The sequence below is a fragment of the Lycium barbarum genome, chromosome 8, assembly GCF_019175385.1.
Source record: "Lycium barbarum isolate Lr01 chromosome 8, ASM1917538v2, whole genome shotgun sequence".
NCBI classification, from domain to species: Eukaryota; Viridiplantae; Streptophyta; class Magnoliopsida; order Solanales; family Solanaceae; genus Lycium; species Lycium barbarum.
The window spans coordinates 1,647,506-1,669,321 of record NC_083344.1 but is presented as its reverse complement, the minus strand read 5'-3'; the positions used below and the strand labels follow the sequence as shown (position 1 = coordinate 1,669,321).

Below are 21,816 nucleotides of genomic sequence, written 5' to 3'. Positions count from 1 at the left end.
TTTTTGGCTCAAATATACCCTTTAAACTAACAGAATATGTTTTTTTGTTTTTTTTTTCGGAAAAGGTCCAAAAATACCCTTAATCTATTGAAAAAGGCTCATAAATACCCTCCTTCCACCTTTTGGTCTAAAAAAATATGAACGAAATATGTTTTTTTTTTTGGGGTTTTTTTTGCATTTCATGAATAAAAAAATGAAATAGGAAATTATAATTTTTTTTTTACATTTCGTGTATTAAAAAACGAATAGGATAAAAAAAATTAATTTCGTTCATATAAAAACGAACTTGGAAAATATATATATATATTTTTTTTTTATTTCGTTGGTATATATATTTTCCAAGTTCGTTTTTATATGAACGAAATTAATTTTTTTTATCCTATTCGTTTTTTAATACACGAAATGAAAAAAAAAATTATAATTTCCTATTTTGTTTTTTAATACACGAAATGTAAAAAAAAAATTATAATTTCCTATTTCATTTTTTTATTCATGAAATGCAAAAAAAACCCAAAAACAAAACATATTTCGTTCATATTTTTTTAGACCAAAAGGTGGAAGGAGGGTATTTATGAGCCTTTTTCAATAGATTAAGGGTATTTTTGGACCTTTTCCGAAAAAAAAAACAAAAAAACATATTCTGTTAGTTTAAAGGGTATATTTGAGCCAAAAACAAACCTTAAGGGTATTTTTAGACCTAAAAGGTGGATGGAAGGGTATTTTTAGACCAAAAGATGGAAGAAGGGTATTTATGAGCCTTTTTCAATAGTTTAAGGATATTTTTGGACCTTTTCCGTTGAATATATATATATGTGTGTGTGTCTGACTAAGTTTTGGTTTTGTCCATATTCACGAATCAAACGTAACTGACTTCTATACTTTGTTTTAATCCCGTACGTGTGTTTTCATTTTTTTTATATCCCTTTACTTTTTTTATTATAATCTTTTTTTCTTGTACAACAAGTTCAATTCCCAACTTTTTCTTTTCCATATAAACCCTAGAAGTCAACGGTCAAAACTTTTACTTGAAATTAAAAACGAGGGAATGTTTGAAGTCTTGCTAACACGTTAATTATTTTCAGTCACTATAAATATAGAACCAATTTCGACAACCTTCACCATAATCATAATCCTCAATAATTCCTCCTCGACAACCAACAATATATCATTCCTGTGTTTAAATTCTTTATACGCTAATAGTATCAGCCATATACGTCAAATCGATCATTCATATTATCACTCCGGAAAAATCAAGAATGAAACTACAAAGTAACATTTTAAATTCTACATGTAGTAAAATCATACTACTATTGTTTTTGCTTCTTCTAAGCACTAAACAAAACGAAGCTGCTCGAATTCTTTCACATGATGGAAAAGAAGTTGTAATATGGAGGGCAAATGAACACCTTTTATTACCATCTCTGCAATGGCGTCCCGTTCGGCCACCAGCTCCCAATCCTGGCACTGGCATAAGTAATCCAAAATCATTTAAATCGTCTAACCCCCCTAGCCCTCCCAATATTTAGCATGGAATTGCATGGTTTTCCTTCAAATCGACTGGTCTTTAATTTTTGTTCTTTAAATGGACTAGACTTTAATTTTAATCCTTCAAAATCAAACTTATGCGTAGTGGGACATAAGTTCTTTAAGAGCGTTGGAATAACTTGTGGATATTATGATGTGTAACTTATGCCCTTCGAAGCATAAGTTTGATTTTGAAGGACAAAAATTAAAGAACAGTCCATTTGAAGGACAAAAATTATAGACCAGCACAAAATAGGGACGAAAGTGCAAATGACCCAGATTTTTCTGATGGGCTGTTGTGGGCCGAAACCCAATTATAACCCATGAAGTAAAATTACCCAATTGCAACCCATTAAATTTCCCAAACCCGTCGAACACTCCTTCTCTAGACCCTATTTTGTTTTTGTTGTATTTCTTTTTTCATAATGTCCTGATATTATTTTAATTTTATTATTAATTTTTTTATTCTATTATCAAGCAGATAAATAAGTACTTTTATTCTATTTTGTCAAGCAGATGAATAAGCGCGATATTGTTTCTTGTTTTGTAAAATATTAGTATTTCTTCCATTATATTAGAGTATTCAAGAACTCTTTTTACATAACATTTAGTGTTGAATGTAGTGAATGACAAAATATAGTGATTAACTAACGTGTGTCCGAGGCATGCTTCGGGCATGTGTAATTTTTTTACCAGTACAAATATCCTTAAAAAAAAGTTAGTGATCATATCCACCCTCGTAAGTTTAATTAATTAGAACAAATAATTTACATCTTCGCACAATCTTCCTTCAAATAATGCACACAGAATATGATAAACGTCAATTTGGGTTGTGAACCCACTTGGACAAAGTATAAGTTAAACTAATGGATTTAGTACGTCAAGGAAATTAAGCCTCCTATGTTTGCAATTATGCACAGACCACAGTTGTGGTATGCGGACCGTGTAGTCGTTTAAGCAGAGACGGATCAGGATTTAAATTTTATGGGTTCAATCTATAGATTTTTAGCATTGAACCCATTATATTTTTAAAGTTAGAGGTTCATATCTACTGTTTATTGCAATTTTAATAATTTTTTACACATAAATTAAGGCTCCGCGTCCAAAGTTTGGGGTTCAATTGAACCCCAACCTTATAGACTACATACGCCTCTGCGTTTAAGTGTGTGATTAGTGTGAATTTTTCAGGAGCAGAAGAAGTGAAATGTAACTCTATATATGACAGTTTATGTAAAGTGGTAACATAGGGTGGTGTTTGCCACTGTTTGGTATGAGAATATTTCTAATTTTTCATGTTTGTTGGCCAAAATATTTTCTATAAAAAATCAAGTTTCTTAAAAATGAGGAGGGAAAACAAATCTCATAAGGGGCCTTACAAGGTTATTATATTGTCACCAACCCACCCACCAACAGCCCCAACCGCCAACCCTTATCTCCCCCCCCCCCCCCCCCTCCCCCCCTCCTCCTCCTCTTCCACGCAAGCTCTCACTCCCTACCTCATCTCACGCCCATAGTATTTTTCTAGATCAGATTAATTACATATAAATGTTATTGAAATAATATTTTTTTCTTACAAACAAACACTTGAAAATAAGTGAAAAATACACCTATTTTCCAAAAAAAACATATTCCCTAAAAATATTTTCCGCCATATCAAACACACCTATAAAGCAGTTTATATCAAATAAAGAAGCTTATGACATATAGCAACTGTTAAGCCAACTAAAGTAAACAAGCTATTGCTAACATATAACCCTTAACAATTGTACCGTTTAAAGTAGGAAAGGGAACCGGCTTCTCTCCATTTCGTCCGGTAGCTACTTAGATTGTTAACACGTGTTTCATTAAAATTTTAATGACCAAAATCTGTTTAGTATTAACTCCGGTTTACATAGTCTCTCTTCTTCCCTTAATTACCTATGTTCAAAATCCAAGACTCTCATCAGCATCCTTCTTCGCATTCTTTTCTCAGTTTCTTGAGCCTGTTTGGATGGGCTTATTTTAAGCAGCTTATAAGCTGCTTTAGATAAGCTAAGTCAAACAGGCTCAATTATTTTTTTGAGTTTATTTTAAACACAAAATGACTTTAAGCTGGCCAGCCAAACACTCAAAAAAGCTGAAAGCGGCTTATAAGCAACTTATAAGTCAATCCAAACGGGCTCCTTAATTCCTTTCTCAGAAGAGAATCAAGGTTGGCAAGAATTATATCCAGGATTTACTTAAATTGATAGAAGTAAAAAAGACAATTCATATTTAGAGATACGGAAAAAAAAAAGAAAAAAATCAACATGTAAAAAACATCTTTCGTTCTTAGTATTGGGGAAGTAAAATCAGACTCTTTTCTGTCCATACTATGAATCCAAGCACAGGTCTCATTGAATGAAGTTTTTACAAATTATAGTGAGCTCCAATATCCTTATGGACTGCCAACATTTTCAATTTTTCGAGTATTACATCTAGTCTCTTTTTTGTTTTGTCTTCTTTAATTTTGTCCTGTTCTTCTATGACTATCTGGTAAATACCAGTGAGAAAAGAGTTCCGGAATTAAAAAATGGGTTGAACATTCAGTTGATTCACTTTTACTCATCAGATTCACCCACCAGATACTAAAAACTCATTTCAAAACAAGACGTGTAAGTTCAAATTCAACCTATCTACCTACAATCTTTATAAACGAAAAGCTCTTGCACGGATTCCAAATTGTTAAGGTTTAGTTGCAATTCTAAAAAGGACAGGAGAAGAGGACGATGAAATGGGTGTGAATTTGGGTTCTTGAACCAGAGAAAGAAGTAACTTAACCACAGTTAATAAGATAAATCAAATCTTGGTCTTTTAAATATTAATGGGATACGTTACAAAAAGCTAAATGCTCAACTGGACGAAATGGAGAGAATACTACTGGAGAGGAGCCAAGTCCGTAGGAACGCATGTTTGTCAGAATGCCCCTTAAACTATGTTTGGTATTAGTTACCTCATCTATTTGGGTTTTTCAAAATTCAAGTGATTCCAAATGATGTTTGGTGTATATGAATGTAAAACAACAACCACATTATATTAATTTGATGTGTAAAAGAATTTAAAATACCATTCTCTTTTATATTTAGTCATTCTAATGGCTATTTCCTTATCTCGCTTCATATATCTTCCATATTCCTCAATTAAATTACAACTACCAATTTTTTCTTCTTTTTTCATTTTTTTCTTTTGATCGAGTAACGATTGTAGAAAAGTCAAATACACGGGGGTAATTAGGACCCGTTATTGTTTGAGGAGGTAACAATTATAGAAAAACCAAGTACAGAGGGTAATAATTAGGACCAAGTATAGTTTGGGTTGGGGGGTGGGGGTCAAATAAACTTGTCAAATTTAGGGGTCTTTGGATATTCTATAAATTAAATTAGAACTTAGTGACTTTAAAGAATTAGAAAATCAAACTCATATGCCTCAAATCCTAGCTCACATATATTAATATTTCAAAGTCAAATAAGATGCTACCGATATTTATGAGTCCGTGACATTTTGCACCCTTAATGTGTGTTCTTTTTTTCAACTTGCACCCTATTCTATTTTTTTTTATGATTTAAACCCCAATCTCTTTATTTCCTTGCAAAACAATAAATTCACCCTTTTTATAAATTTATCATGAGGGCAAAATAGGAATACAAATAATATATCTTTTTTTTCTTCAATTTATTTATTTTATTAGAACTGCAACAACAATAAATTTTATTTTCAAAGCTCTTTTTTTATTTTTTTATTTTAAGTGATATTTCTCTATCAATAGTTGCTAAACATTTGAAGTTCTTATTGTTACAAGTTTGTTGTTTTTCCTTTATAAATTAGTAGTAATTAAATTATAAAGGAAAAGCGACAAACTTGTAACAATAAGAACTCCAAATGTTTAGCAACTATTGATAGAGAAATATCACTTAAAATAAAAAAATAAAAAAGAGCTTTGAAAATAAAATTTATTGTTGTTGCAGTTCTAATAAAATAAATAAATTGAAGGAAAAAAAGATATATTATTTGTATTCCTATTTTGCCCTCATGGTAAATTTATAAAAAGGGTGAATTTATTGTTTTGCAAGGAAATAAAGAGATTGGGGTTTAAATCATAAAAAAAAATAGGATAGGGTGCAAGTTGAAAAAAAAAGCACACATTAAGAGTGCAAAATGCCACGGACCCGATATTTATAGGTACTATTTTGCTCGTGATTATAAAGGTCAAAGCTTAGAGAAGTATCAAACTCTACCAAACGGTTGAATATTTAAACAGTTCATGGACATCACGTCTGTCTCACCTCTCTGTCCTTAAAGTTTATAGGTGCAACTCACGTTCAATTCATTCTTCATGTTTTCAGTTTTCTTTTGCATTAATTATTATCATATCTGTAGATGCACCAAATATTCACACAGCTTGGTTAAATGTTTTGAATTCTGTTCCAAGAAAATTCATTTTGAATGATGAAATTCGAAGACTTGTTGATGCAGCCAAGCGACGATAAACAGAAAAAATTACTTCTTGAAGAAGAGGTGATTATATGTATTAGTACTACGTATATCGAATTGGTTTTAATTTAGTTTGTTCTTATTGATTGAATATAATGTTCGTGTATAGTTAAATGATCGATCGATTACATATAACAGGTTGAGGAACTGCGACAAGAATTAGATGGACAACTTCAACTGAAAACAGTTTTGCAATATGCATTACAAAGACCCACAGTTGGCTCTTTCCCCTGCCTCTCCACCCTACCTCGCCGGGTATGTATATCTTCTGCTTTTTTCACTATCAAAAAATCGCTAATTTTTTAAACGAAATTTTCGATAGAATCCTTCGGAAAAGTGGCTTATCGGTAACGTGTCCGATGGCGTTTTCCTTGTGAAACCCCTTTAGCAACGACCCAAATTTCTAACGGAATGTCCGTCGAAAATTAGCGTTTTGGTAATTAGCGATTTTCTGGTAATGTTTCTTTTTTTAATTTCATTTTACGATAGAGATAGATAGACTATTACTAAAAATAGGAATTAGCGATGAATAAATTCGGAACTAAAATTCAAAATCCGTTGCTAATACTATTTAGCTACGGATTAGCGATGGATTATCATAAAATTCTGTTAGCTACGGGACATTTTGCATTAGATTAGCAACAAAGTTCAAAGGTAATTTCAGTTTTTTTCTTTGTAATTAAGAAATTGTGTCAATGTTGCAGGTTCAACTCTAATGCAATAACGCCACAAAAGAAATTTTTTAAAAACCGTCTAACCTTGTCAAGACTTCTCTATGTTTGTTGGAACACTCGTTCGATTTTTTTTAATAGAGCACCCATAAATTTAAAATTCTGGATCCGCCACTACAGGTTCAACATCTGCTGGAAGAAGTGGTTATGGCAGAGGAAGAGATAGTTTGGCTAGAGAGGAAAGTCGACGTGCTAAAGCTAAAGCTATACAGAGAGAAAGAATTGGCAGAAAGATGGGAAATGTTGCAGTTTAAACAAGTGCACCAACAGCAGCATGAACGACTAATATCAAAGCCATTGCCTCCTCCCCGGCCTGACAGATCACAAAACTATCAACAACTTAGAAAACAATATCGAATACGAAAAGAAAGAAGAGCCTCTGTTGGTTCCTCCATCGATTTCCATATCATTACTTCCCCAGTTAACCGTACTGGTAAGTCAATTAATTCTTGGGAAAGTTACATATTTGGCCGCTCGCCGAAAATAATTATAACTGCTAGCTATACATACAAATATATACACTAGTTATGTATAAAATATGTATATTATGTATACCTATGCATTAATATACAAAAAATATACATTTATCGGCTATTATCTTGGAGGGCGGCGATACAATGTAAAATTTGAAAAGATAGAAGAGATTCTGTAGGTTCTTCTATGGACTTCCACACAATTTCTCCCACAGTGGTAAAGCCAATTATTCTATGCTATTGTTCAACTTAATTTATACTAGAAAGGATTTTACAGTAACTTATATTCACTTGGCATTGTAAATGAAAATGAGTGCAATTTAACCTGAGTTTACTTAGAACCTTGTATGATCACTCAACTTTGGTTGATTGACCATCATAATCACTCAATTTTGTTTTGTCTTCCTTAAGTTACTCAACTTTATTTTGTCTTCTAAAAGTCACTTAAATATGGGTAAGTGGCCTCTATAGTCACTCAACTTTGAGTAATCGGCCTTTATAGTCACTCAACTTTGGGTGATTGGCCTCCATAATCATTTTAGCTGAAAATATAATTTCTGGTACATATTTAATGACGTGGAAGTTATAATTTTTAAAAAAAAAATATATATTTTAAAAAACTAAGATCAATAACTAAATTTATATATTTAGGATTTAATTCATCATAATTAGTGCATATAATACTAAAGTTTAAGATATTATTCATCATTAAAACATAAAAGTATTAACTTAAACAATATATCTCAAGTAATATTGCAAGATATAAATAATTTTTTTTAAAAGTTACAATTTGAGAATTTTTTGACCAAAATGGCTGCTGGAGAATTCCCCCGTGAAGATTATGTTAGTAATAGTGAAGATGAAATTGAGGCTAAAGGAGGGGATATGTCGTCAAGATAGAATTCTATATTCTTAGAATAATATATATTTTTATATTATTATTTATGCCTTACAAAATTACTTCAGATATATTGTCTAAGTTCGTCATTTTTATATATTAATGATGAATAATATCCTAAACTTTAGGATTATGTGCACTAATTATGATGAACTGAATCATAAATAAATAAATCTAATTATTAATTTTTTTAAAGATATTTTTCTAAAAATAAATTATAACTGCCACGTCATTAAATATATATTGGAAATTATATTTTTTGGCTAAAATTACCATTAGGGCTAGGCATAAATACCGAAAACCGAAAAACCAAACCGAACCGAACTGAAACTTCAACAAACTGAACCGAACCGAACTAGTTGGGTTCGGTGTTTGGTGTCCACCTTCAAAAAATCGAAACTGAAATAGCCGAACCGAAGTTTGATAAAACCGAACCGAAAAACCGAACACACACCGAAATTTAATAAATTACGCAAAAAAATTAAAATAGTCCAAGCCCATTAAGTTTAAAGCCAAAAAAACCCAATTGTAACAAGCCCTCTTTTGCATTTGTATCCCTAATTTTCTACTTCAGTTGAGAAAATCAAATATGTTAAGGAAGGAAACTAGAATGTGTCTTTAGGATTAATGTATGTCCTTTATGTGTTTTCTTAATTATTCTTACGGTATGTATATAACACCTAGTAATCCTATATCATGGTTATAGTTTTCTATTCTTGTATATCCTGTTTGTTTGATTTTGATTTCAATTTATTAGTTTTATGTTTTATTGCTTTTGAGAATATGAATTAGTGTCAAGGGAATCGCTGCTAATATCATATCAAAAGAACCGAATTGAAAAAACCGAAACCGAACTGAACCGAACTTTAAAAAACCGAAACCGAAAGAACCGAACCGAACTAGTTTGGTTCGGTGTTCGGTGTCCACCTTCAAAAAATCGAACCCGAAATAGCCAAATCGAAGTTTGATAAAACCGAACCGAAAAATCGAACGCCCACCCCTAATTACCATGGAGGCCAATTACCCAAAGTTGAGTGACTATAAGGACCACTTACCCAAAGTTGAGTGTTGGAAAATAAAAGAAAGTTGAGTGACTATATAGGTCACTTACCCAAAGTTGAGTGTTGGAAAATAAAAGAAAGTTGAGTGACTTTTGGAGCACAAAATAAAGTTGAGTGACTATGGTAGCCAATTACACAAAGTTAAGCGATCATATAAGGTTCTAACTCAATTTAACCTGTATGTACTTTATTTTTGTTGATGCACTCGTCACTAGCCTTCATTTTCTGTTAATGTCCTTGTCATGAACCGCTAATTTTTTTTTATAGTTGATACACTTGTCACCAACCTTCAATTATTGAAACACTTGTCTCCAGTTTGCTGATGCACCTTATCACCAACTCTCTATTGTTGAGTCAGTTGTCTGAAACTCCCTATTGTTGATTCATTTGTAATAAACTTCCAGTTTGTTAATGGACCTTGACATCAACTCCAAATCTGTTTTTGTATTTTTGTGCACCTTTCACTAACTTTCACTTGATTTCTCGCCAACTTTAAAGAAGAGGTTCTTCCTCTTTTATTATATTTGTTTCCTCACGATTAAACTTGTAATATGTTTCTCAATTCATCTCTGAATGATTGTTTCTCATGCATATATCATTCGCCCGTCGATATTGGTCCGGCGGGCGACACACATTGGCCGGCACCACCCCTGTTAACAGTAAATTATTTGAATCTCTATCAAGATCATAGAGACTCTAATACCAATTTGAAAAAAATTAGTTACTCGGAGTCTTGTAAATTTCCTAATGTTTTTCACAATTCTCTACTAAGAAAATATCTACTAGCATCCAAATATAATAACATGCCTTTACATATATTAACACTATCAATTTTTGGTGTGGAATTAAGCAGCCGAAATAGTCGAGAGTAGTTCCAGAGATTCAAGAAGCCGCAGACACAGCGATCCAGATATAGAAATAGAAAATAAGAAGCCAAATAAGTTGTCGGAAGAAGTAATCAAGTGCTTAATAAGTATATATCTCAAGTTGAACAAGGCATCACTAGAGAGTAATGGGTCATCCACTGCTGCTATTGTAAAACAATCTCTAATTTCTTCCAAGAAATCAAAAAGCAGCTTCATATGCAGCAAAACCTCATTAAATTGTACAGCAACAGCCGATGCTCCCACGATGTTGCTATTCAACGATTACGCATCAAATCTTGATCCTTATGGGATATTGCTAGACACTGATGGAAGCCATAGAGAGATCGGATCGTACAAGAATTTCATTCAAGTCTCAAGAACTTCTCTCAACACAAGCCATATACCCGAATGTCTTCTCGAGATGAGAAAGTTGAGGTACCTTTCAAATTCCACTACAAAAAAATGGAATTAGCTACGGACTTTATCGCTAAATTGTTCGTAGCTAATAGATATTTTTGATAATCTATTGCTAAACAAGAATAGGAACATATTTTGTTGTTTAGCTACAGAATTTGTTTGTCGCTAATTCCAATTTTTGCTTATTAGTGAAAGATTTCTTCATCACTCTCATCAAAAATAATAAATTGACATTGTCTTTTCTAATTTTTTCTCGTCTTATCGAAATTTTATAGGTCTATGGTGCAAAAATTTAACAATCTGGACATAACTTGCTTGACCTACAAGCAGAAGTTGGCATTTTGGATCAATGTCTATAACATCTGCATAATGAATGTACTGTAAGACATGTTAAGCCTTCTTCTATTCTAGTGAAAATAAATATTGAAAAAGAATTAATTGAAAAACCTTCAATTATTGATGCATAATAGTAATAACTGATGATACAAATATTTGTTTATGCTCAATCCAGGCATTTCTGCAACACGGTTTGCCTTCTACAAAGGAGGAACAACTGTCTCTCGTAAATAAGGTATGCACATTGTTTATTTCACTACAAAAATTAACAATGAAATTAGCTATGAACTTCATCAATAAATTGCCCGTAGCTACTAGGATTTTTGATAATCCATAGCCAAATAGGATTAGCAATGAATTTTGCTGTTTAATAGGCTTTGAAGTACTTGATTGAAACATTTTAGTTTTAAACTTTATAAAGGTCGAATCAGAAAGGTACACTAAGATACAAAGACGATAAAAGTTAATTATTCATCGATGGACTAAATCGATCATGACATGCTTGTATTTTACAGGCCGTGATCAATGTTGGTGGTGTTGTACTTAACGCGTTGGCCATTGAACATTTCATCCTTAGGCATCCAGGGGATGCTGAACATGTGAGTACATAACAGCTCTACATTTTGATCTTAATTTCATCATGCTCTGCCTTGATGAATTCAAATTGTTTCGGATTTTAAAGGGTTTGAGAGATGACAACGAAAGATTTCTGAGGAATGCTTATGGTCTCGAGTATCCAGAACCTAATGTCACGTTTTCACTATGTCGAGGAAGCTGGTCTTCACCAGCTGTAAGTTCATTATAACTTACTGACATTCTGTCCTTTTTAGTCAATTCCAAAAAGAATGACACATTTCTATTTATAGTATAAATTTGACTTTAAACTTTCTATTTTACCCTTAATGAGATGATTTATAGTTACACAAATATCTATGCCTCATTTTAGATTACAAGCTTCAAAAGTCTTCCTTTCATGTTAAACTTTGTGCACAATCAAACACTTTCACATAAATTGTGACAGAGGAATGGTAAATGCAAGTTCCTGGTGTTAACTATCGATGTTGTGTTGTTGCAGCTGAGGATCTACAGACCGGATGAAGTTACGAACGAGCTGGAGAGAGCAAAAATGGAATATTTGGAAGCTTCAGTGGGAGTGACAAGTAAGAAGAAGATATTGGTGCCAAAGCTAATGCAATGGCACATGAAGGACTTTGCAGATGATATGGAATCGCTAGTCGAATGGATGTACAGCCAATTGCCAAGCTCTTGCTCTCTGAAAAGGTCGATGATGGAATGCCTTGGCGTCGGGGAAAAGAAATCTCTTTCTCTTGCTAAGATGATAGAGGTTCAACCTTACGCCTCAGAATTCCGATACTTGCTCCCCCTGTGAACATAACAACAACAGTCGAGAAAAAGTCTTAAATCTTAATAATTCAGATCTCAATCATTAAGTTTATTTGATTTTTAAGCGTGAATCTTAATCGTTAAGAGTGTTTGTATTTTTAAAAGAAAAAAGTTTCACAACCACTAAATGGTTGGTTAAGATGTATCACCATTTATGTAATAAAACACACCTAGTTGACAGTTTTGGTAGAAAAATAGAATAGCTGATAGTTGGTCTAATCAGCTTTGAGGTGTATTTTAATACATAGATGGTGAGAGTTCAGGTAGTAAAAGAAAACAATCAATAGTTGGAGTGAAGTGATAGTTCAGGTGTGTTTTGACCATTAACTCTAATATTTATAAAAAAAGTTTTAATGTCATTAAGATGTTCGTACAAGGATCCCTACAAAAATGACTGCTCAACATGCTATTCCATCTACTTTTAACACGAATCGTTGCTGCCGTCCACCATCCTTAACCACCACTGCCTACAATACCACCATAGATCAGCCACAACAACCATAACAGCCAATCACCACATTCAAGTATTACCACTATTAGCTATCATTTATAATCATCATTATCAAATACCACCATTACATTAATCAATTACTACCTACAATCACCGCCATCAGCTACCACTATATATCATCAACCATATTCATCATCATTCATTACTACCATTAGTTATTATTATCATCCACCATAATTATCAGTTGTACTACCATCAACAACCACTGTTAATCAATGTTACCAGCCACCATCACTACTAGCTACTGCATGTACACGACCACCACCATCAACTAACACCATCCCAATCGGTATCCACAACCAACACCAACCGCCACATAATTTGCCAGAAATATTATGTTAATATTGTGACACCCCAGCTTAGGAGGAAAAGTCCCACATCGGCATAACACAGGAGAGGTGCTGGGTATATAAGTAAGCATGCCTTACCTCCTAGTGACGCGTTTTAAAGCCGTGCGGGCCTAGGCCCAAAGCGGACAATATCACTAGTGGGCTGGGCTGTTACAGATGGTATCAGAGCCACTCTTGTGTCAGCCTTGTCGATGGGGGGCTAGAGTTCAACTGAGTTTAGGCAAATCCCGGGTAGGCGGGGCAAACTTCAGTGTTGAGTCTAGGCAAATCCCATGCGGTGGGGCAAACCTCAGCGAGGACGCTGAGTCCATAAGAGGGGGTGTATGTGACACCCCAGCTTAGGAGGAAAAGTCCCACATCGGCATAACACAGGAGAGGTGCTGGGTATATAAGTAAGCATGCCTTACCACCTAGTGACGCGTTTTAAAGCCGTGCGGGCCTAGGCCCAAAGCGGACAATATCACTAGTGGGCTGGGCTGTTACAAATATGATACTCCTCCGTCTCAATTTAAGTATTTTAGTTTGACTACGCACAAAGTTTAAGAATAAAAAGAGACTTTTGAATTTTGTGTCATAAATCAAAGATGTGGGTATGTACTAAAATATTCTTTGAATCTTGTTATTTTAAAACTTGTCATGTAGGATGTTTGAATTGCCGAATTTACTAAATATAAAAAGAGACACTCTTTTTGGGACAAACAAGAAAAGTAGCACACTTAAATTGGGATGGAGGAAGTATCAAATTAAGTTAGTAGTTTATTTTAATTTTAATTGTAGGGCTAAGGCATTTTAGTCCTCAACAAAAACAAAATGAGGCCTAAAATGCCTTAACCTTAAGAAAGCAAGCATGTTCCCAGCAATAGCTTATTTTTGTTCCGGCTGGCAATTTAGATATATATAGTATCCCGATGGAAAAAACTTACACATATTGGAAGTTTGCGCCTAAACAGTGAATATATGTTATGTGTTTGAATATATATAATTGTTACTTAATCATGATTAATTAAGATAAAAATTATACGCACTGGGTATTTATACCAAATTAATGAACGCATGATATGCATTATGCATGTGTATGAATATACGCAATTATTACTTAACTGTAATTAATTTCTATATATATTTACTTCATTATATCATTTAACTTACCCGCATTAAATCGTTTAAAATCTTTTATATGAAAATACATATAAGTTTCTCAAGATTGTTTTTGTAAAGTGTCTCACGATTTAACAATTCACAACTGCTTTAACGCCAAAACTAGACTGACTTCCATTTTATGTAAACCCCACGCAGTCAATGGTCAAAAATCTTACTATATAACAAAAATTGCTAAGGAAAACAAAGACTATTATTATCAAAGTCATATATAAATCAACTCAAGTGATTGTTTGGTTTCAACTTTTACGGGTAGAAATATATGTTTGTAGTTACACGGTATATACTAATATTATTCTTCATAATCGATTCCGACTATGTGGGAGATAACAGACTGATATTTAAGTTTATTTTTTTCACCCAAAAAAAAAAGAACAAATAGCCACTTCTCGAACCAGTAATTATATGTAACCATTGTTTTATAACTATTCAATGTTTAGCCGCTTTATAACGCAAAAAGTAAAATTGGACCAAACTTTAGCTAAACTACAAAAAACTTCAAAAAAAAAAAAAAAAAAAAAAAAAAAACTTCAAACTCCAGAAATTTTATTGGGGATTTGAATTGCACATTTGAAACTATAGGTATTTTTTAAGATGTAAAAGCTTAGAACTTCAGCACAATTATTCCATGATTCACTTTTATAGGATCGAAAATTTATTTATAGCAAGGCTGGTTTAAATTCGATGATTGTGTCCTAGAATATCCACTACTAGAAATCAAAACTCTATATCACTGGATTAAAATATATTGATACTTTTTACTTTTAATATTTTTAATTTCAAAATCCTATGTTACAATTCTCAAGCGACTAGTTCTGTCCTTTATTTATTTTTCTTTGTTTGTTTTACTCTGGTCATACGACTAGTTCAATTTCAAGAATTCGTTTGTAAACCTTAACAGTCAATGGTCAAATCTCTTGCATGAAATTTAAAACTTGGAAAAGTTTGAAGTCTTTCCAACACGTTAATTATTTCATAGGGTATAAATATGCAGCCAGTTTCAACAACCTTCACAATAAGATTTAATTCCTTCCTTTGTTTTAACCTCCTAGTGGTTTTTTTTATCTACCCTTGTGATAATAAACTCCAATTACTAATTATTTTTAACTTTCCCTCTAGGTGAAAGAAATTATCACTAAACCAACCCTTCATCATACTCTCATTAGTTCCAACAATGTTAAGAATGAGATCAGAAAGTAACATTTTAGGTTCTATATATGGTAAAATGATAATAGTACTGTTTTTGCTTTTTCTAAGCGCTACAGGGAACGAAGCTGCTCGGATTCTTTCACATAGTAGAAAAGGAGTAATTCAGATAACAAATGAACACCTTTTGTTGCCATCTCTTCAATGGAATTCCGTCCGCCCGCCATCTCCCAATGGTGGCACCAACTCTCTTTCTACTGATATGACAAGTCAAATAACAGAAAGGAACTTTGCAGGTCGTAAAACAACAAAAGAATACTTTTTGTTGCCATCTCTTCAATGGAATTCCGTCCGGCCGCCGTCTCCCAATGGTGGCACGAACTCTCTATCTACTGATATGACAAATCAGATTACAGAAAGAAACTTTGCAGGTCGTAAAACAACAAAAGAATACCTTTTGTTGCCATCTCTTCAATGGAATTCTCTCCGGCCACCGTCTCCCAATGGTGGCACGAACTCTCTAACTACTGACATGACAAGTCAAATATCAGAAAGGAACTTTGCAGGTCATAAAGAGATCCCTTTGTTGTGGCTAATAATTAAAAAAAATAAAAAAATTAGTGGCAACTTTTACAGGATTTGTGGCGACTACTCACCAAGTTAATTTCAGATAGTGTTATTGACAATCTGACAACTTTTGGACAAGGGAATCTTCATATCTTAATTTACGCACTTCATTCTTTTTATGGAAAATTTGTAAGGCTACATAAATAACTATGTACTCTTTTTTTTTTTTTTTTTTTTGGCTTTAATTTTTGCTTCATGGGCCATGATTGACCCTTTTTTCCCCATATTATAGTGTGATGGAAAATCTTTATAGTACTTTTGTAATTAACTTCTTCTTGCAATATTAAAGATCATGTATATTCAAAATTTGATTATTTAGCAATGTGCGTGAAGCTTGTTGGAAATCTTACGGAAAATCCTTCATCACGAACATGTGTAGTGACTTTTCTTTTTCACGAACACTTGTAGGGACTTCCCTTCATCACGAACACTTGTAGGAACTTCTTCTAAGCTTCAAGAAAATACTTGATCACGAATAGTTGTAGAGAATTTTTCGTAGCTTGAGCCATGCCAATGGCACTGTCCTTAAAGATATTTCACCCGGTATGGGTGTATTCCCCAGGATTCAACAAGCTCTTCTAGTACAAAACTAGGAGCCAGAATCTAACAAAGATTTCTCAAAGTAGAAAACCCAGCACAAAAATATAAGAGCAAGTAAATATATTTGTATATGTTTTCTCCTCATATTCTTATCTCACCAAAGAAATAGACTATGTATATATAGTAGAATTAGTGTAATCAACCGAATGGGGTTTCAGCCTCTTGCAACGGTTAAGAAATATTTGTTGTTGTGGTAATAAAAGAAATTAATAGGTTAATAAAGAGCAAAATGGTTAATGACCATAAAGATGTCAAAGAACAAAGGTAATTGTCGTTTATGGTATTAAAGGCTATAATGAGAGAAATGATGGTCACTTAATGTTATTCAATTCACATAATCAAAACATTGAAGTAGTTAATGAGAAATAGAAATGCCAATCAATATGATAACGTTAGAATTGGTTTATCACCAATTCTTTTTGAGATAATACTAATATAACCTTTGTATTAAATTGACCATTGGTCTTTTAATTATTTTGAGACTCTAAGAAAATTAATATTTTCTAACAATGCTACACCATCAAGCATTTATTAGCAATTGGGTACACATGATTTTAACGTAAGGCGACATCGATCTATTGTCATAATTCATTTTGTAAGTGAATTTAGTTAACTATATTAGTTTTAATTAAGGCTTTACTTCGTCTCAGCCACTGAGCTAGCGGATATATTAGAACTTAGAGAGAATGATACACGGGACAGAAAAAAAGTACTATGTTTTTCTAATTTCTATACTCATGGAGTGCGATTTACTAATCCTTCCATTTCAATTTGTTTGTCTGGTTTTGACTTGATACGAAATTTAAGAAAGTAAAAAAATAATTGAATCTTGTAGTTGTTAACTAAAAATATGTAGAATGTACCAAAATACTCTTTAATCTTGTAATTTTAAACATGTTAGGTTAAAAGTTAAGAACAAAAAATAAAATAATAGAAACAGAGGGAATAAATACCACATACTAAATCAACTCAAGAGCCAAATTCTTTGATCATCCCACTTTTATAATTACTTTCTCTTTTCAAGTTCTATCTCTCTTGGCTTCTCTTTCTCAACTTAGCTCATGGAGTTGATTTGCGCTTCTCTCTCTCTCTAATCCAACTCATCACTTTTGGCTTCTCTCTCTCAGCTAAGCCCATTGAACCATTTCTCTAAGAAGAAATTGCACAGTTTTTCCTTCAAATGGGTTGTTCTTTAATTTTTGTCCTTCAAAATTGAACCTATATCAAGCAGGACATAAATTCGGCATAAGTTCTATAAGCATCGGAGTATAACTTGTTGGATATTATGATGCGAAATATAAACTAATGTCTCAAAAAAGTTGTTTGTCTAGAGGGACAAAAATTAAAAACCAACATGAAATAGGGACAAAAGTGCCAATGACCCTTTGTCCAATTATTATAGCTAAATATACAAAAAAAAAAAAAAAAAAAAAAAAAAAAAAAAAAAAACTGTTCCACGTGCACAACTACAACCACAGAGATTTGAATTCTTAGCCTTGTATATCTTGCAATAATCTTCAGTCTAATTGCAATCTGTGAATATAATCTGATTTCCTGAAGATTCCGACACACCATATGGTTTTAGGTTTTCTTTTTACTCATCATAACCATCCAATATTTGAAATACTGACCCAACCAATTCGGATTCACTCGCAAGTAGAGGCTCCTTAATAAAGTTTTCATCTCAGTCAAGAAGCTCATTGATCCTTTTTTTTTTTGCCTCCGCTATAACCATCCAGTATCTGAAATACACTGACCCAACCAATTCGAATTTGCGAGCGCGTAGAGCCTATCAAGGAGGAAGCTCTCCCTAGTACGGCAATCTAAAAGCTCATTGATCCTTTTTTCGCTATAACCATCCAGTGTCTTAAAGACATACTCACTGAACTAATTCGGATTCATGTCATCCAGGACCTATCAAAGGGAATTTCCCTAACTGGTTTTTGCATCTCAATCAAGAAGCTCATTGATGCTTCTCTGTCGTTAAGGTTATGCTAGGTCGAGTCAAATCTAGGATCTAGAATCAGTGGGTCCAACGAAAGAGCACGACCTTCTTATATGTACTATATTTTAATTTTTTAAGTGTGTATAAATAAATCCAGCCGAAAGCAAAATTGAACCCACAGAACTCGCCCAAAATATGTGAGATAGGTTCTATAGGCATGCGAAACCTTTAGCTTCAGACCCTTTCATGATTCTAAGCCTTTTGCAAGAATTAATGAACATATCCAATGGTACATCTCCAACAAGCATCCAATCACCATCCTTGTCTTCATAAGTTAATACATAATCAGATCCACTAGTAGTGTAGCCTTCTTTATCCAAGTATACACCTGAAATTTATAATTCAACAAGAAAACATAAGCTTTTTTATCACCAGGGTATAAAGAAAATTATGCAGTGCAAATAGTGTATAACTAAATTTGTTTTAATGTATATACATATAATTTTTTGAATCTCTTGACATAGGCATAGTTTCTAGTGTAGCGGTCAAAGTTGGTCAAAAAATTGATTTTAATTAAGTCGCAGACTTGAACCTTAGGTGTGAAATGTTTGCAGTTTTTTTTTTTTTTTTTTTTAATTCTTATTAAGATTCCTAATTTCGCTGCTACGTACGTATTGCATCCCTATGCATTGGATACTAAAAATAATGATGGGCTAAAATGATTAGAACGCAATCCTAATCCCCACCATAATGGTGGTTTTAAAAAAATAGTGATCAGCTGATTTTCACACGAGATAACTTAAAATCCTAGATCTAAATATTAGACTAGAAAGTTAAAATTTTAGATTTGCCTCTGTGACCAACTATTAATAGAGTTTTAATTTGTGAAAGTCAGACTCACCAATGGGGTGTTTGAACATGTTCTCCAAAGCCTTGAGTAGTTCTCGGTAATTCTTGTAAAACCTAAGGTCAATTTTCCTAAGGTAAGGTGCACCATCCATGCTAACTTTCACATACATTCCTGAAGAAATATCAGAATTTGAATTCTGGGCTTGAACAACATTCTTCCTGTAAGATCTAACTGGTGGCCATCCAACAATCTGTGCTCTGGAAAAAAACAAATAAAATTTGTTAATTTAAAAGCCTTTTTAAATCAAGAATTAATTAGAATACAAACAAACAACCATTCTATATATCTCAATTCCAAATAAGTTAGGATCGATCAGCTATATCTTATATGTGCTCTCACTTATCAGCTCGTCTATTTAAGCTTAATTCAGTCCAATATATTATATAAACAAAAGAAAATACTAGAAGTATTTCTCTATATTTTTTACGGATACTAAAAAACTTCTAGAAGATATATATATATATATATATATATAGGACCTAAAATAATAAATACACTAGCTAAATTAACATGACTTAAAATTTCATATGTTCATAACTATAATTTGCATTGCCTAATCAGATTCTTTTCTTCTATTGTTACTATAGTTTTCTGTAGATCTGCGTAGATTCCCAGAGATCGAGACCTTCGGGATACTAATATTTTCCAACTAATTGGTAAGGCAAGAACTAAAATGAACCAATTTTTTTTTTTTTTTAAAAAAAAAGATAGTGAAGATTCAATAACACTACTTACTTTGGTGCAGGGGAGAAGTCTTGTTGATCATGATTTGTATCTGATGAGGAGCTATCCATCTCTGATGAAGATCTTTTAGTACAAGAAGATAATTGCTTCTTTGGTTCATTATCTATTGTACCAGGTAACCCTAATCTTAGCTCAGTCGCCTTCAAATTGAGATCATTCTCGTTGATCGGTGCCATTTTCAATATTCTTTTAAAAACTTGTGTGATAATTTGATGAGTAATTTGTGTTGATGATCCTTTTGCTCTCTGGCGACGACGACTTTTTCCGATGAAGAATTAATGTTAGTTAGCAAGATGTGAATGATATGAATGAGAAGGGGATGATAAGTGTAGCATTATATAGAATGATAGTATATAATATTATTAGGGTGACACAATCCTTGTTAATTAGCACGCGTTTGTTGGACTGAAAAAAAAGAAGATATCGGGATTATTATACAGTGGATAATAATATAAAAACTATACTATTAATTATGTGCGGAGTTACTTACTTTACGAATTTTTACCTTTAGCTATTTTTTTTTATCTCTAGATATACATATATTTTCGCATAACTTATGTCATTTTGTTAGGTATGCAAAGTTTAATGAGGCCAATAAAACGTTGTATTAACTTATCCAATGATTATTTTTTATTGTATGAACAACCAAACATTATTACTTATGCAGAATTTTAAGGTTAATTGCACAGATGGTTATATAACTTTGACTTTTTTGCATGAAAATAACTAAGAAAAATTATAATGAAAAAATCACTCAGCTTTTTGTATAAGGCTTTACTCCCGAAGAGCCCTTTCGAAAATTGTCGACAGCCAAAGGTGAATCCAGTCCGAAGAGGGGGTTTGGAAATATTTTAATTCTAATTTCAACCAGCATTAGACGTGCCTCGATTAGAACCTCACTGGTTGCATCATCGCCCCAAGATAAAGTCACTCAACTTTTTTCAAGTATTACAAAATAAAATAGTAAAAAAATTAAAATACATTGACTTTAATTTGTAATGAATATGTTACACAATCTATATAATTTAACGTATTATAGCAAATTACTTATCATTTATTATAGATGACTAATCAATATTAAAAAATAAAATTATCTGTAATTTTCTTTTGACTAATCTAATCATATAAATAATGATCGTATTAATTATTAACTTCAACTAAAACTAGTTAGTTTAGTGTTAAATCCCGCGGCTGTTGGAGACGCATATCCATTGCGAGTTGTGGAGTGATTATGTAGGTCTCATGACAGGCTAACTCTCATGCACCGCATTGTATGTTGGTCAAATTACAGGCAAGATTAGGTCGATCTGATGTTAGACAAGGGAACAATGAAGGGACAACCCCATTAACACAAAGTAGTATGTACTCCTATTGAATAGTTGATGACACGAGCAGAATATTAATAGGGCATTCCGATGCACAAAACATTCCGCATTAGCAGAATCTATTGATTAGTGCGGGACCGCACTTTAAGGATACCCAGTACATTTAATGCTTTCATGAACCTATAAAAAAAAGTATTTATTCGAAAAACCCGCCTTAACGTAACGGGAAGGACAGCAAGATGGTTACTACCTGTCTAAATTTAACATCACGTATGTTACCA

The 21,816-nt window shown here is 32.8% G+C and overlaps 2 protein-coding genes and 1 non-coding gene across 4 annotated transcripts; 1 reads left to right on the top strand and 2 right to left on the bottom strand.

The window, feature by feature from the left end:
• The first annotated feature begins 5,818 nt into the window (after window positions 1–5,818).
• On the top strand, window positions 5,819–12,534 carry LOC132604924 (uncharacterized). 2 transcript variants are annotated; one of them, XM_060318281.1, is made up of 9 exons: window positions 5,819–6,057; window positions 6,172–6,288; window positions 6,885–7,197; window positions 10,047–10,497; window positions 10,755–10,854; window positions 10,991–11,050; window positions 11,331–11,414; window positions 11,498–11,605; window positions 11,891–12,534. In XM_060318281.1, exons 1-9 carry the CDS (start codon window positions 5,986–5,988, stop codon window positions 12,203–12,205), a joined length of 1,620 nt encoding a protein of 539 aa, XP_060174264.1. In that variant the 5' UTR covers window positions 5,819–5,985; the 3' UTR covers window positions 12,206–12,534. The 2 variants fall into 2 exon arrangements, with proteins under 2 accessions (XP_060174264.1, XP_060174265.1); XM_060318282.1 differs by having other exon boundaries at window positions 5,820–6,057; window positions 10,050–10,497.
• Window positions 12,535–17,826: 5,292 nt separating this feature from the next.
• On the bottom strand, window positions 17,827–20,514 carry LOC132604923 (auxin-induced protein 22D-like). Its single transcript, XM_060318279.1, has 3 exons — window positions 20,202–20,514; window positions 19,458–19,663; window positions 17,827–18,944 (listed from the first exon to the last, which is right to left on the bottom strand). The coding sequence occupies exons 1-3, from the start codon at window positions 20,384–20,386 to the stop codon at window positions 18,766–18,768; spliced, it is 570 nt and encodes a 189-aa protein (XP_060174262.1). The 5' UTR covers window positions 20,387–20,514; the 3' UTR covers window positions 17,827–18,765.
• A 466-nt stretch (window positions 20,515–20,980) lies between these two features.
• On the bottom strand, window positions 20,981–21,139 carry LOC132608596 (U4 spliceosomal RNA). The gene has a single exon (XR_009570476.1). It is a non-coding gene; the product is annotated as a U4 spliceosomal RNA (small nuclear RNA).
• Between the last annotated feature and the right edge of the window lie 677 nt (window positions 21,140–21,816).